The following is a 17607-nucleotide window of genomic DNA, read 5'->3' as shown; positions in this document are numbered from 1 at the left end:
GGTCTGCTAAGCAGCCAGTAAAACAGAGCACAGGGAGAACTCTCCATGTGTTGTGAGTTATTTTAATGCTTCTTTTTAGCACTTGATAATATTGCTCCTAGTTACCTTTGTTTCAGTTTCACATACTTTTTGGCTGGAAATTAAGAACTGCTATTGTTCCTATAGAACTAGTCTTGAATTTGCATCCTACAGAACTCACACAGCTGCTGTGTGAAAAAGCACAGCACAGAAAGCAACAGGGGAAAGTTAGAGGGCTCCAGCCAGGAGCAAGCAAAGCCAGCGTCTGAGACATGTTAGTAAAGCAGGCATTGTACATGAATGTGCCATTTGCTGACTGTCCACTAAATTTTTTATGGTACCATTTATTTTCCTCTATAAAGACATGTGAGTGCACTGCCAGGCAGAGTTTCCTGCAGTTAGTGCAGTCAGGAGCATCAAATGTTCTTCTAGAATGGGGCTTCTTGTTTCCTTTTATTACTTAACAATGCCAGATTTCAGAAGTTCATGCTCTAGTGCTTCCTACTTCCCTCGAATAACTTAATGTCAGAACCTTTTGCAGTCAGTGAGAATATTTCTCTTCTTAGCACATCTAGTTATGTTTGTATATGCCATTCTTTGTAACTCCTCTGTCTGTACAGAGGCAAATTGGGACTGCAGGAGCTATACAACCTGCTGTTCAGAGCATGTAGCTGGTCTGCCATCTCTTCTGTTGTACAAATGGTGCTAACATATTTAGTACGGTTTCTCAAATTCAGAGTTTGGAACTGCTTTGATTGAATGCTACAAGACTTTTCAGCGTTCCTTCCTTTCCTTTAGTTTGGCCTTTCTCTTGATGTGAAAAATTGGGACTTTTTTTTTTTAATAACACAATGAATATTATAAAATCAACCAATTTTTTAGCAAGCTCCTCACTGCTGAAAATGAGAAGGGGTTAAATTGAAGTCTGAGAATATTTGCAAGCATAAAAATAGTTTACTATTTACAACACAGCTTATCTTGTAAACAGCCCAAATATTGCATCAATTAGTATTAAACAAGTTGCATAGTGAAGAATATGCACAGCAATATGAGCAAAAGCTGGGAGAAGAGATTTTGTTAAGCTTACTCCTCAACTAGAAATGCAAAGTTTATGTACAGATTTTTAGTGTACCAGCGTATGAATCGGGGTTACTCAAAGAAAAAGTCAGACCGAATACACACTGAGTTAACTTTGAAAAATCACACGTAAGTTTCTGGAAAAAATGTTTCACAAATTTTCAAAAAAGAAAAGAATTATTTTGTTCAACAGTTTCCTACGTGTGAATCCAACCCTCAGTTACAGAGCTTCTTTGCCAGAGTAAGCTCCATGTACGTTCTGAGTAACCCCAATAGATAATCTTAATAATCAGTACACAAACTGTACATTAAAATGCCATTTTTGAACTCATGCATGGGTAATACATTTAAGCAAGCATATTTATGCCTTTCTGTGTATTTAAATGTATGCCCAAGATAAGATAAATGAAACGTATCTTAGTGTATAGATAGATAAATGCAAGATATCTTGCAAGTCCCATTGCAAGAAAATAGTTATCTATTTTAGCTCTGTGAGTATAGTTCAGCAAGAAAAATGAGAAATTACATGCTCCCTCCTTACAAGACTGATCAACTCTTTTGGAAATGCCAGAGCAGGGAGAAGGAAAAGCTCATGCGCAGTGAATTATTTTTCCCTTTTCTGACAACTGTAAGTTTAAAAAGGGTAAAAAATGAATTACTAAATTGATGCAATGATAAAAATATCATCTTCTACATGCATCCAATGGTAAAAAAATAACCAATCAAAACTATGAGAAATTGTCAAATTAAAAATTCCTCTGATTGAAAAAAAGTTTAGCTTTGATCGCTTAGAGAAAAGGCGAAGAACACTTCAAGTGCCTTTTCTTGGCAGGTGACACACAAGGAAAATCCTTTTAAACAAACTTCCTTTGAAAACCTGTTACCTTCAAAATGATCTCAAATGTAAACATACTAGTGAAGACATAATCTGCATACCCTAGGATCTGGAAGGTAAACAAAAAGTTACAAACATTATTGCTAAAGCTGCTTTTGAGCTAACAAGGATCAATAACAATGCATTACCTTTAACAGGATTTCAACAGTAAAGATGGCTGTGAAAGCATAGTCAAAGTAACCAAGTATCTGCAAGGTATAACACGTGCCACAGTAAGAAATTCAACTATTAATAATTTTTTACAGTTTATACCACATGTACAACAACACCTGAATTTATAGAAACAGGTAGATTGGGAATTAAGCCAATATAGTTTAAAATTCCAGCAATTGTGCAACAGTTTATATTTACTTAAAAAATTATCACAAGCCACCATGTTTAGATGTGAGATTTTACCACTCAGACCCTGAGACTTTCAGTTCTTTCAGACCTTCCCCTATTGGCTTTCACAGGAACCTGCTGCAGGCTTTCACAGAGATGCATAATCTTATGCAAGAAATGTTCAGTAGTAGTGTATGTTTGTTATTAGTAAGTCATTTTGATGTTGTTCCCAAATAGACTGAGATAGAGTATGTGAAAGCACATTAATAAATAACTAAACTAATTAAAACCAGCACTGCAGCTTTTTATTTATTTCTTTATTTTTACTTGGAAGACACAGCAGTTCTTTATTTGCAGGAAATTTGGAACACACACTGGAAATTTAGTGACATGCAAACTTTTAAAAATATCATAGATGTAACACTGATTTCACAGTCGTCAATAGGAATAGTGCATACATATTTCAATGGAACTGAGATTTCACCCTTTCAAGGTGGAAGTATTGCTAGCAACCAACTTAGTCACAGACATACACTGCAGCACTGTGTTAGTTTAGTTTCAAGGATCCAGCAGTTCGCCTAGAAAACAGGTGAGCACAGAGACATGTTTCCTGTGGTGCAACAGCTAAGAAAATGAGAAAGAGAAATAAAATAAAGAGACAAACAAAATGGACATATTCCTATAAAACCAAAAGAAATATTTTTTCTTCCCATGTTCCATTTCCACCCTTCCATCCCTTGCTGTGGCTGAAAAAAAAGAGTCAGATAAGAAAGCTGTAAAAAAATCAGTAAAGAATTTTGTTTTTTTGAATTCTTGCTTCTTAAACATGTGTTTTCATGCTTTTACTGTCATGAATTTTATCACATAACTTGAGATTCAACATGAGTTCAGCTCTCATGTTTGGCAGTGTGACTTGACCCAATGTGCTGTCCTTTATCATGGAATTTTACCATGCTAGCACAGCTACAAACAACATGATCTTCATTAACAAGCCAACATGGAATATCCAACATAAAAAGCACAGGACTGAGTAGAAGCAATCATATTTTCAGAAAAGATAACATGAACTAACAGTCACCAGAAAGCCATGCTACTGAACTTGAGTGCCAAGTGGAATAAGCAGAGGCTACTCTTGTAGAAATACAACAGCCGACTCTTCAAATCACACTTTTCACTAACTTTTTGAGACTTCCAAATACCAATTCACAAAGTCAACGCTATACTCTCTCTACACAGACATTCAGTAGCGAGTTCCTTCCCTTGCCAAGCTGCCCAGCTGAAGGCAACACACGCCATCATTGAAGCTAATTACAAGAAAAACCTGCAATTTTGGCGTGTTTGTGAATATTTACAACATGAGGGCAATGTTTTCTCAAAATTACTCAAACATTTTATCTTCCTGTGCCCCAAAGAGGAATAATCCCTTCGATTCCCACCACTCTGGAGTTGTATCTTCCTACCACTGGTCTAGTTACAAACATAAATATCAGCCCTTTAGTAACAATTTCAGTATGGCTCACCAGCTGTTTTTCTTATCCATTACCATGATCTATTTATAAAGTTGCATTTGTCCAGTTTTACAGATATGGGAGGTACACAGTTGCTCTATAGATTCCATGGAGAGTGCCTTTTTGTTTTTATCTAATTTTATCCTTGGAAAAAGTATTAGCATTTTGTTTTTTGCGAATGGTACTGAAAAAAACATGTTCAGAGAATGTCAACAGCACAAAGAAGAGCTCAGAGGCACCTACAATAGTGCAGGGATACAAGAGCAAAGCAGCAGACTGAAACAGTATTGAGAACCAATATTTTCATTTTTCCTTGATATGTGCCTACCCTCCTCATTACATAAACTCAAGTCCCATTAGAGGTAGAAGGACATTTGTTAAACAACTGTTTCAGCCTCCAGAAGCTAGAGCACTAGTTGAAGATAAGAGGAATTCAGTGTTTGAAAAATCAAAAGTTTTTGCACTGAGTTTATGTGCTGAAGTGTAACTCTTGTTTTAGTTTCATCTAAAAGGAACCTAGTTTGTGCCGCGTGCAACTGCTCTGCAATGCAAATGTGAGCACAACACCTGGTGCAGTAGTGAGATTTGTTTCAAAGCTGCGGAAGGAATCTTAAGCAGATTTAATTCCTCAGATACAGAAGATTAGCATTTAGCCTACTGTCACACTGTGGCCATTCCCAAACCTTTAAAAATCACAAGTTAGATTGTCAAACACCTTGAAACTAAGTTTAGAGTTTTAATTATTCTTTTTTTTTTTTTTTTTTTTTTTTTGATTTTGAAAGGTCTTCCTACTGGTGCCCTGTTTGTTTGGTTTGGTGGTTTGTTTTTTGACATTACGAGTTCAATTTTCAAGCATTAACTTTTTCAAAGCATTAACTTCAGTACAGGAACATCTACTGATCCAGAAGGCCCATCTTTCTAGTAAGAGGTTTTCCTCTAACTCCATGGCTAGCCTGCAGATCAACATATATGTAAGACAGGGGAGATCTGACAGTTCCATCCAAATCCCCACAAAGCAGTTCAATCATAACTAATCAGAAGCATGCACAACTCATGATAACTTGAGAAGCTTTCTCCACCCTCAATGCAAAATAGTTGTACTACCTACGATGATCCATTCATAAACCTACTTGCCTTTGAAAGATTTATGTTTTTTACAACAAAAAAATTGCAAATGTTTGACTTGGAAAAGGAAAAGGAGCATTTCTTCACTTGAAAATTAAAAACGAGGCACTAATCCTAAAGGTTTATTGTTCTATGAGAATATATTTATCTCTAGACACAAAACTGACAGGCTTACATTATTTCGAAATGAGTGGCTGCGGATCGGATCTTCTGCTGCTAGGGAAACACTGCTCAGCATGATGAAGACAAGGATGAGATTGGTAAAGATGTGGTGATTGATGAGCCTGTGGCATCCCACTCGAATTCTGCAGAAGAGATACAAAAATGTACCACATGCGCAGATAGAATTCACCAGATGGCTAATATACAACATGTTTTCTATTACTCTGCCAAAAATGACAGATCTGGGAAACCATCAGCAGTTAAAACATGGTGTAAATGCTGCAGCTATTGCTCCCTCTTATGTAAAAACTTAAATAAATTCAAAATCCAGTTCCCCAGTTGTGAAGGTGCACTTATCAAAAGAATAAGGAAGAAAACATCCTGGATTAGGAATGTCATTATAAATTCCAGTGTTTATACTACTGTGATGCAGATAGATTTCAATGTCAAATGCCAAATATTAAGGTTGTTCAGATCCCAACTGTTACTTGTTACAAAAATTGTTGAAAATATTAATTTGCTGAGATGTGTTTAAGTTTAGAGATCTTGTGTTACTTGAAGACTCCGATCAAATAATAATTTCCCTCAAAGATTTTATTTTGCAGAATTGTAGGACCAGTGTGTGCTGAAGATTATAGAGCTGCTCGCATTCAGACAAATATGAAGTGGGATTCCAGTCATTGAGCCCAAGGTCTCTGAGCTATAGTGCTACTGAGCACTTCACTGGAGTTGGTCCAGAATTAAACTTGGCAAAATGGCAGAATTTTGTTCATAACTCACTAACACTAAAGTTGTTTGAAATATTCTTCTTGAAGAATCATCAGTGTCTCTGAGGAAATTTGTTGTTTTAAGTAGATGATTTGAGTACAGTTAAGCAGTTAAGCAAGACGGAGATTTTGCCCTGAAAAACCATACAGAATTACTTGAGAACAAAAGGAAATTGACATGTTCAACAAGTCTAGTGTACATGCATTCATCACGTGTTCTTAAAATTACCAGTTTAAATAGATATCTTTCTAGCTTGTCAAAAAATTCTGAGTATTAGATAATCCACATAATCAATAAGATACAAGCCCAAAATATCTTGCTTGTATCATCATTTAATCTTACCCATGAAGACCTCTGCCATGGAGTAAACAAGGTTCTCCTGTACAGAAAACTTTCAAAAGCCCTGCTATGACTGCCCCTGAAATTGCTACACCTGAATGAAACAGCTACCTTCAGCCCTGTAGGAACTGAATTCCATTCCCTTGTTCACTTCCATCTCACAATCAGTAACAACTTTTATTGACTGCTGAAGCTTGCTTTCCTCATCAATATATAGAATCTGCAATGCTCTGGAGTTAGATTGAGTGGTGAAAGATTTCAATTTCCTCCAAAATCTAACTACTCTTGATTCTGACTTTTTAAATAATTTGTCAGTTTTAGTTTTAATCTGGAAAAACACTGTCAACTGAGAGGATACATACCTCCTTCCTCCCTCTTGTCTTACATTTTTTCCTCATTCCTCACTCTCACTGCTACAAAAACATGCCATTCTTCGCACGGTTTCTAGGAATTCTACCTCATGCAAAAATCCTCATAGTTCACATTCAGATCTTTTATATCCAGTGACTAAGAGAACAGCTGGATAGTAGACATTAAAAGATACTTTTCAGACCTATGCAGAGTTCATAGTCAATACATTAAAAATGCTATAATCTTTGATAACGGGAAGCAAATCAATGTATTTAACAAATTGTTTTTATTTATTAAGTCACTTAGAAACCAATTCCTATCTTGCTGCAGATATTGCTGTTCTATCTGTACACTCAGTGCAGGGAGATCTACTCCTTCACCACTGGAGGAGCTAAAGGAGAATATTCCAGAATAATATTTACGGATTGGTGCTGCTGAAAATGAAGAAGGCACTCCCTTCAGGGATTGGTGTTATCTTCTCCTTCATATTTAGTTCTGATATTCTACGGGGACGTGGGCCTGCTGGTACCTCAGGTTCATCCTCCTCATCTTCTTCATCTTCACCTACTATAGATTAAACATTTGTTTTACTAAAAATAAAAAGGATTAATTTTTTTGAAACAATCAGAATAGATTTTTAGATAGAGGTGCTTGCTGGACTGGAAGATACTGAGATAATAGTGACTGAACACCTTCAGCCCTGGGAAGTCTTTTTACTGCCAAACATTTTAGAATTAGCCTTCACATACAGGTTACCATTAGCACAAGAGCCTTCAGGCTCACAGTATTAACCCTTATGTTTATACTCTTAAGAGACCTAAAGAAAAATGTTGTACTTAGCAACTTAGAGGCCCATTTATCCACTGATAACAGAGTGCAATCTCATGGACTTCAAAGGATCTGATTCAGTGTTCAGAGAGAGCAGACTATGATATTTTAGCTAACAAATTTAAATGTTTTTGTCTTTGGACTGGTATTCACGTACCTGGTACATCACAGGGTGGATAAGGATCCTTATCTTCATCCTCTCCTTCTCCATATTCAGCAATTGTCACCTATGGCCATGAAATAGGAGAAAATAGTTTTCAGTAGAGCTCTGCATACAGAGTTTAACAGAAGGCAGAACAAGTAAGACTCTGAAGTCAAGAAAGTCATGCCCATATTTAGACTGATTTTTTAAGATGGGATAACCCTGAGAAGAGAGCAGAACTGACATTTTAATATATATATTTAAAATGTAATTTTTCTATAATATCCGTATTCTTTTAGCTGTGCAAATTACAATCACAATATGACCAACAGGTTTGGTAAAAATCACTAGTAATGGTTGAAAATTCAACTAAGAATTCATCTTCTACTAATTTCTTCCATTGGATTTACCAGGCAAAATACATTCAGAGATCCTACAGGAATGACAAATTTGACCTTCTCTTCTTTGCATATTAAAATCAAAAGCATTTTCTGGGCTGACAGATTCTGCAAAGATGCCAAGCATCAGAACTGCTTCCTTTCTCTGGAAAAAAATGTACTGATGATGATTTCATAAAAGAAATCACATAAAGAATAGTAGGCCTGAAAAATAATTCCTTCCTAAAAAGATATATTTTAAAAAATAAACACCTTACTATCCTTGGGTTTCTTTTGGTCACCTTCTGACTTCTCACTTTTTTTATTTTCCAGACTCTCTTTTCTAGAAAATACAAACAAGCGAAAAACAATTACAATGCAAATCATATAAGGACAGGAGATTTAAAATGAATTGTAAGCATACTTTTAAAAGTTGAGTATACATAAAAACATACAGCCAAAAATTTAAGTGATATTTAAAGTGAGTTGCACAGAAGCAGTCATCAAAGTAATAAAATCTACTGCATTTGAACACATTTGATCCATTTCAAACATTACCGTTTTGAATTTAACTGCAGAAGTTAATCACTAAAAAATTCAATGCATGATCATTACTCCTTTCAAGATGGATAAAATGTGCTCTTGGACTCAAATAACTTGCATTGATTTCAACAAGCAGTACTAATCTAGTGGAAAGGTCTTCTTCTTGCCTGGATAAGGCTTACAGAACTGATTCCAAATGGTCTTTTTCTCTGGCAAGAACAGATACATTCCTGTTCTAATTGTACAATAAATCCTACCATTGTGATGTTTAAATATCAGTTGGCTTATCATCCTCTCCTTAGGTCATCCTATTTTCCCAATCACTAGCCAACTTTTATCTAAAATCATTCTAACTGGGTCTTACTTCAATGTCAAAGTAAATGCTGTCCTTTGTTTCCCAAGTCCAATAAATTTTGCAAATAGTGAGGCCATTTATGCAAGAAAGAATTACAGGAAAAAACTTATTTCTCTCCTCCTCCCTTCTCTTGCTCATTCATCATGCCTGAGCTGTTTTACCTTGCATTCTTTTTCCTTTCCTTTTCTTCTGCTTCTTCTTTCTGAGCAGTATTTAGACTTTCAGCATCTGCCAAGTTATCCACAGCAATGGCCAAGAAGACATTTAGTAAGATATCTATTTCAAATCATTTTAAGGACATTATGCCTTACAACACTTTGTTTATCAGTATTATCAGTACAAACGCTGACAATGCGAGAGAGATAAATCCCATGTTCCCAACCTTAAGCACAGAGACGGGTGACGTTGGAAGGTAGTGCAAACAACACTCACTTAACAGACTAGAATAATACTCGGTGTAAAACCAGCCAAGATCCAGCAGGATCACTGATTTTAAAATAATGGGACACGTGCTGTTTGTTTGTTTTTAAATAAAATGAAACTTAACTTTATGTTAGCCTGAGCATGCTTCAAATACAAAACATTGTCTTTTGAAAGTCAAGAACGTTCGGGCATTTTGAGAAATTTATTTCTATAATGCTCTGTTTTCTGTGTCTATGAAACTCTATATCAAATTTTGTACTTCAGTCTGTATCATTTACGCACAAATACCAATATAAGCACAGTGTAGTACAGAAAATAGAATGTTTTTGCCTTTTTATTGTCTCCTGACCTTTTAAAAATTTAGGAGAATGACGCTAGTTTCTGTTGCTGTATGGGACCAAGGGATTATTCCATCATACTGAAGTCAGGGAAGGGGAATGCTTCAGAAGACTTAATCCTAGCTGACTCAATATTTCTCCTTGTCAATTTCTCTGATCTGGTCTTTGTAGTATACAGTGGATCACTGGCTCCATTGTCGGTGTGTGTCAGACCTAACAGATCTATACAAAGCATCAAAAGGATGAACAGGAAATTACTGTCATAGAGATCAAACTATATCCATTCATTTCGAGGAGAGATGTCAAATAGAGAAAAGCAGGCAGAATAAGGTTGTTTTTCCATTGAAGGAAGAATAAATTTTTTTTTTTTTCCTTCCTGCCACTGTGGTGGTTGGAGATGCACTTAGATATCCCTGGAATCTCATTCATCAGGAAATGTAAAAAAGAGAATTTCTCTATAAAGTCAATTCAAAGGACTGAGCATGTGCAGAATGAGCATGCACGTCCATTGCAACTTACTCTTTTCTGGAGAAATCTTGCTTGTGCCCCTGGCATGGTTACACCCTGGCACACAGTTCTATTTGGAGATGTTTCCATGAAGCACAAAGGATACAGTTACCGCAGATGAAGAGGATAATGAAATATATGCAGACTATCATGCCTGAAGATGATGGACCACCATACGCCATTATGCCATCATACATAACAGCATTCCAGTCTTCACCTGTTAGAATCTGAGAAGCAAATATATTATTAGTAACTCATCATCAAAAAGAACAATAGAAAACTATGTTTCCTGTGCTCAAAATACACAATAAAGCTAACTTTCTGTATACAAAAACTACTAGTGAGGAGGCAGGAAGCAGATACAGTGTTGAGTCTTACAGTGCCTGCCTTAAACATCCACCTACAATGTCTGAAACCAAACACTGTGGTAATGTGCAACGTCTGCAAAGCTGAACATGGAAATGGTTAGAAAGATGGAACTGATTAGCCTGATCTCTAATCTTTAGAATTGTAATAAACCTGGTAATATCTCTTTAAGATTATTTCTATATTATAGTAACTGATATAAACCTATATGCAAATATGCCCTCTAACAATGCATCTCAATTTTTCCATAGGGAAAAGCTGAACTTTTATATAGTTAATGAAGTTAAAGGAAACAAATTAATAAAAATAAGACAACGTGCCACCTCTTTTTCTAAGTGTAAATTTGATGGACAAAAGAGATTTAATTTTGTGAAGTAATATGATAGCTATTCTCCATAGATAGATCAAATAAGACATGAAACAAATGGTACAAATGGTGCAGAATTACCAGAGTACTGAATTCAAGAGCAGAATGCTACTTGAAGTAAACTGAATAAACAGTATTTGTGATTTTGCTTTCAGGCAACATGATCACTTAAACAGTTCTGCTGATCATCAAAGATAAAATGTTTCATAGGGGATGAAAGACAGTTACCTGGAATACAGTTAAAAGAGCTTGTGGAAAATTATCGAAGGTGCTCCGTTTTGTTTGAGTTTCATCAAAATTAAATTTGCCTCCAAACAGCTGCATTCCAAGCAACGAGAAGATTATGATGAAGAGGAAAAGCAGAAGCAACAGTGAAGCAATGGACTTCATTGAGTTTAACAAGGATGCTACCAAGTTGCTCAGGGATGCCCAGTGCCTATAAATTAAAATGCGTGTGTTAACACACACCAAAAAAACAAAAAAAAAGAAAAAAGAAAAAAAAACCATAACAAAACCAACCAAACAAACAAAAAAAAAAACAACCAAAAGAACAGTAAAAGAGCAGTGCATGATGAAGTATTACAAAAGAATTGCTGATCACCCTTCAGCTATCCCTAAAGTTAGCAGTATTAGTTAATCTTACCTTGTTACTTTAAAAATACGCAGGAGACGAACACAGCGAAACACTGAAATTCCAAGGGGTGACATAATTTCCAACTCCACCAAAATGGTTTCAACAATGCCACCACAAACAACGAAGCAATCAAAGCGGTTAAAAAGAGAAACAAAATAAGCCTGTAGACCCAAGCTGTACATCTTTACTAACATTTCACAGGTGAACAAAGCCAGAAGAACTTTATTTGCGATATCTGGAACAAAATATTGGAAAAAAAAAAAAAAAAAGCATGATATTTCTGAGTTGTCTCATAGCTTGCATTTTCATTTTAACATCTTAATATTATACTTTCTATAAGGCCTATTGCTTAAAAAGGAAGAAATGAATGGTTTCATTAATTTCACTCTTTTTTTTTTTTTTTTTTTTTTTTTTTTTTTAATTTGGACAGTATTTGTCGCTTAACGTGACATCAGTTACACACGGATGCCAACCTTCCTGCCAACCTTCCTGCCAACCTAAGTACTATTTGTTTTTCCAACATGTTGGGTAGTTCATGGCTGCTCAACTCACAACTTGAGTCCACACCAAAAATTGAACAACTCAGCTCATAGTGTGCTGTGCCAATTACCATTTTCTTCCTCACCTTTCATGATTTAACAACAAAAGTACAGTTATTTGCAATTTAGTATTGTCCATTCTTTTGCTGGTATGCAATTCAGCTATGTTATGGAAATGGAAATCTAATACAGTCAATCATTTCTTGTATTGCCTTTTGGGTGGGCTGAATATCTTCAGGACAGCAACAAACAAAATGACAAAATATGAAGGATATACAGAATGCAAGTATCCACAGTTACAAACAGGACAAATAATTTTTGTCTGTACCTTGGATCTGGGTCAGCCAGTCAGGTTGGTTATAATGTTCTGATGAGATAGTTAATGTGTTCAGAAAGACCAAGACAATAACAAGCCAATAAAATGTGACAGATTTTACTGCAGCTCTACATTTTCTTCGATTAAACCGATTCCAGCGACGCCAGCGCCGACTGAAAGTTCAAATAAAAGGAAATTTTTATTATACAGAAAATGCATGCCAACTTAAGGAGGGTTTCATCTCTGAAGAAGTATACTACAAGTATACACATGTGAGTAGGTGCACTGACATAAAACGTAAAGTAATTCAGTTACTTGTGCAAATTATCATCAGTTGCAGATTAGGGAGTGCTGGTTTCTTATTCCTCTTTTAGATTTTGTTGAGTGTTTTTAAAAGTAAACCGCATCTTCGGGAATGACAATTATATTAAATTAGATTCAATACCTCATTGAGTAACAAGGCAATCAAGTAACCTGTCTTCCCAGGCCCCATAAAATTAATAGTAGTAAAGAAAAGTCCGTAAAGCAAAAGAAATAGAATTGAGATTAATTTAATCTCAAAATGTAGACTTTAAGTTAAACTATGCAGACAGGAATAAAAATGACACTAAACAGCTTTTTAAATTTGTTACATATAACTAGGTATACTGGTTATCACGTCCAGTGCCTGAATTAGGAGATAATGTATTGACTACATGTATAGTTAGAAATGCTTTAAATTTCTCTCAGTAAACAGAATCTACATACAATATGCTGCCATAAAAACATCTGAGTTGTCAACGCATTCAGACATTAACATTTTCTTTGCATACCTTAAACTTGTAGCACTGGAAATAAATACATGTTTTGATTGGTGGAAAGATGTTTCAGACCTCTGCAGTATTCTAACTCTTTAAAGAAACTATACCCTGTCCCGACCTAAAGCAACACTGCATTCAAGAACACTCTTATCTTGCCAGTCCTTGGCTCAAGAGTCCACAGGCAGCAATGGGAGGGCTCACTTACCAGGTAGGCAGAACAGCTTTTCTTAGACTTACAGAACACTCAATCTTTTAAGCAAATGTGATAAAGATAATACTGTTTGAATCTCTCTACTCATACGAGCCAAGAGCAGCCTCACTGTCTGTGAGTCATCGCTCTCTAAAGCCAATGGGACTTTTCTTCCGCAGGGCCTGTGAAATCGGTGACAAAATGCTCCAACTAAATGGCATACATATGAAAATGCTCCTGAAGAGTGTGCAATGGCACGCACTTGTACGAGTGCTTGAATGACATGAGCATATTTAAAAAAATAAAGAAATGAAGCAAAAATTCAAAAAGGGGAAAAACAGTAATGGTCTACTTTCAGTAGATCAGAATAACTGAAGAAATAAGTAGAAATAATAAGTAGATGGCTTGCTGTGACAAAAGAACTTGGGAATATACAAAATCAGAAAATACATTATATGAATTTCTCTCAATAGTCTTCTATTTTTTAGTAACCATTCCTCGCAGTTACAAAGCACCCTATCATGATAGGGGAAGAATTGAAACGTAGCCTTTTATCTTGAAGAAAAAGTTCATTTGCATAAATTTGCAACGACATAATACTGTTTTATGAAATTATGAAGCATTTTTCACAAAATATAGCAGTTGTATAAGTATTCAAACCACAAAGGACAATTTCAATTGATACAGTTTGTTACAACAAACCAAATTATTCAGCATTTATGTTCTCATTAAATAATGTATTGCTTTTTCTTCATAACTATTCATAAGAAAACCATTATTCTCACAAATATGTTCTGAATATCACTTTTGTTTGCTCAAATATTCATGTTTAGGTGGTCATTAGGTCCCAGTTACAATTGTGAAACCAACTTGAAATGGGAAGTCAAGACTTGCACCATGACTGAACTCAGTATCCCATCAAGTCAGTCACCACAACCTATGAAGTTTAGCTTGGTTATCTGCAATCAATTTATATTTTCTATATTGCTAGTAGATCTATATAAAACTAGCAATATTCAGTTTCAGATTATTTTTTATCTGTGGTGTTTCAGAATAACATGACACTTTTTAAACTGTACTTTTTTGTTCAAACCACATGTGTAATTCTTGTATCTTTGAATTAGGAGTACCTTGTGTTTTCACTAGTTAGCTCACAGAGATGTAAAGACTGATGCTTAAGATAAATTTTGGGCACTAAAATCTGTGCAGGAACCGTTGCCTTCACTACTAGAATAGAAAAGCAGCAGCTCTAGTATCAAAACATCTCAAATCCACCTGGAAGATTACAAATAGATCATATTTACATATGTGTATATATGTTAGAATAACATGTGGTTGATATAAACTGGCAGGTAATTGCTATATCTTTCTAGGATATACTACCCTTAACCAAGTTCCCATCTGACTCATCAGAAATATATTTCCAAAGACTAACTTCAGATTTCACATGCGACATGGCAGGTAAGGCATACAATAAAAAGTATTTTCTAATTTTATCCAAAAGCAAAAAAGTTCATAGTCAAACAAATACTGCTGACAAATTATGTCCTGATTTTACTTTGCCCTGAGACACAGAGTAATTCTATTGCAGAACAACATTCCTGAGGCTGGAGTGACAATCAGGCCAGAAGACTGAAAATTAGATCAAGATTTGGCATTTTCAAACAGTAAAATTTAAAGTACAATAAATAAAGAATAAGCATATTAGACCTTAACGATGTATAAAGTGCATCAAGAAAATAAACTAATTAAAAAAGAGAGGAAAATACTGACCTGAACTTGGATTTTGAGATGGTTTGACTAAAAGAAAAGAAAAATAAAATTTTAAGAGTGCAGAAAAATTAGCTAACACAAGTTCAATCTCTTTGGAATGCTGGAATTTTTCAAATCAATAAATTGAAATTACATATACATAACAATAATCTTCCCAAAATGCTTTGTGAATGCTAAAATGTTACTATCTGTTATTTATTTTCTGTAATACCATTCTAAAAACTCTACAAATATTATAAGTGAAATAAAGGAAATCGTTTAAAACAAAGTAAATTATCTGATGGTGTAGAATATTGATGGCTGAACCATCAATGTGTACTCACCATAAGCTCCCACAGCATGCTGGGTTCTCTCCTTCTCCACTCACGTTCTCTGTGTTCACTGACTCGGTTTCACTGGTGGGCATGCTTGCTGTTAGGAGACAGCAATTGTTTTAGACTGATAGCCAAGCAGGGCATTACGCAGCATCTGACCTCCTGCTCTATGGCAAGAATACCTCCATATTTTGCAGATCTAATGAGAACTCAGAAGGGCTGAGGAACAGCAGATGAAGTTAAACAGACACTTCATCAGTCCTTCACATATAGTAAAAGAAAGCACAAAGAATACCAGGGTGTATTGTAACTTCTTCTTTTGTTTCAGTTATTCGTCACAACTGCATAAAAGCACTAGAGAATGCAACGTAGATAAAATGTGGAACAAAGAGAACAGTAACTAATGAATAAACCCAGTGCTAGATTCTGTGACCTTTTAAGTGTCCTGTTACCACTTTGGAGGTGATTATCAGCTGAAATCTTGGTAACACATTGCTAATTCCAAGAAATGCCACAGTTCCTCTGAAAATAGTGACTTGCACTTTGATCATACTGGCCAGTCTATGATTTTCATTTTATTATGAAATTATCAAAGCAAGACATTAAAAATCAACTGTGCCCGCAAATATCATATGAGAAGTCAGGAAGGAGTATTAGGAATGTCAGAATGGGTACTAGAAGGGATGCTAGCAGAAAGGGGGCTGTTACATTTGTACCACATCAGTTAATTACCACACATGTGGAGAATCACAGAGCAATTGAGGTTCGAAGGGACCTCTGGAGGTCACCTGGTCCAATCCTCACTCAAGCAGGTATCAGAGTTAGCAATTACAGCTAATGATTTATCAGACAAAGCTCACTTGTCAATTGTTCATCACCATTTACTTCTACTAATGTAGAATAAGTGTTAGGAAAAGATGAACAACTGAAGTTCTCCTGAAGTACTTCCTGTTCTCCTAGGGGGAAACAGTATCTCTGTGCAAAGCAAACACTGAAGGAAAAACTCAGGAACAAGAAAAATGTCAAAGTAATGTTTCTGGCTTATATAGTAGAAATACCATACCGAGAAAGAAAAAAGAGAGAGGGTGGAAATTACCGTAGAATGGCAAGAAAAAAAGCATAAAATAATAGCTGGGTATTCTGGGTTGTGCCTCCTGATAACTTGTTGCTTTTGGAATATATATATTTGGGATACATATATTCCAAAGAATGTGTCTGTAGACTGAGTAATGAAGGCAGAAGAGCTACACTGCCTCTTTCTGTTCTGGATCTCCCACTATTTTGGTAGCTTAAAAGAGGCTTGAAGAGGGCTTTATTAAACACATTAATATAAGTGAGAATCAAGCACTGAATTTACTGTTCTGTATACAAATCAGGTACAAAATGAGAGCTGAAAGTGTTTCTCCATAGCCTCTATATTGCCTCAGTACTGACCTAGAGATACATGCTAGTGGTCACAGGTAGGTTTACGTGCTCATCAGTTCTATACTTGAGAGACTGACTGCTCTATGCAGCAAAAGCTGAGAACCTGCCCCCACAAATTTAAGTAACTACAGTATGAAATGCTCACACAGACTTGGCATAGCAAAGGAAAATACAAAATATCCATGCAGGTGTTTGAATAAAACAAGGCACTCCAAGCAGTAAGCACAGCAAAACTTTTTTCACAAGGTTCTTCTGTTTTGGTTATTCTTTCTAAATATTAATTTAATTGTGATATACAAAAAAATCCCTTGTCAGCACCTGCAAGTGCCTCAATTCTAGCATTATGTAACTGAAAGTTAAAAATGAACCCTGCTAGTCCTGTATCAACTTCACAGCTTTCAGTCATGGAGTTAAAAGGAATTTCATTCAAAACTAAAGCAGGTAATCTTCACTGGGATCCAAATTGAATAATTAATATTGTCAATGTTTTAAGAAAAAAAAAAAAAAGACAAAACTATTTCAAGCACTGTCTCAGACCTTCAGAATGAAGAGTTATTACTTAAAAATGCCAACATCTTTTGTAATAAATGGAAGGAGTTTCTCTGTCCAGTAAAGAAATAGCTGTCTTTTGCTGTGTGACATCATGCTGTTAGGAAACACAACCTGAAAGCCACCAAGTGAACATTTTAGCACTTGTGAAGGGCAACTGCACACATAAGAGTGCAGAAGTCTCATTTCAAACACTGTTATTAAGAGCTGCTCTATAAAAACAGAGCTAGGCTCACATTTGCAGTAAGTTTTACGCA

General features: G+C 35.6%; 1 protein-coding gene across 1 annotated transcript in view; it reads right to left on the bottom strand.

Moving 5' to 3' along the window:
* Positions 1–17607, bottom strand: part of CACNA1D (calcium voltage-gated channel subunit alpha1 D) — a gene marked incomplete at both ends in the record, with an annotated part of 164529 nt that overhangs the window by 50845 nt on the left and 96077 nt on the right. Inside the window, 12 exons of the mRNA XM_079540594.1 lie at positions 2119–2178; positions 5120–5249; positions 6987–7131; positions 7550–7619; positions 8185–8254; positions 8971–9085; positions 10184–10304; positions 11039–11246; positions 11454–11679; positions 12312–12472; positions 15063–15089; positions 15386–15473. Of these exons, the coding sequence (XP_079396720.1) occupies positions 2119–2178; positions 5120–5249; positions 6987–7131; positions 7550–7619; positions 8185–8254; positions 8971–9085; positions 10184–10304; positions 11039–11246; positions 11454–11679; positions 12312–12472; positions 15063–15089; positions 15386–15473 (1421 nt within the window). The remainder of the gene's footprint in view (positions 1–2118; positions 2179–5119; positions 5250–6986; positions 7132–7549; positions 7620–8184; positions 8255–8970; positions 9086–10183; positions 10305–11038; positions 11247–11453; positions 11680–12311; positions 12473–15062; positions 15090–15385; positions 15474–17607) is intronic.

Source organism: Tetrao urogallus (assembly GCF_951394365.1).
Source record: "Tetrao urogallus genome assembly, chromosome: 10".
In the NCBI taxonomy this organism is placed as follows: Eukaryota; Metazoa; Chordata; class Aves; order Galliformes; family Phasianidae; genus Tetrao; species Tetrao urogallus.
The sequence above is the reverse complement of the archived record's forward strand: the minus strand, read 5'-3'. Positions and strand labels throughout refer to the sequence as shown.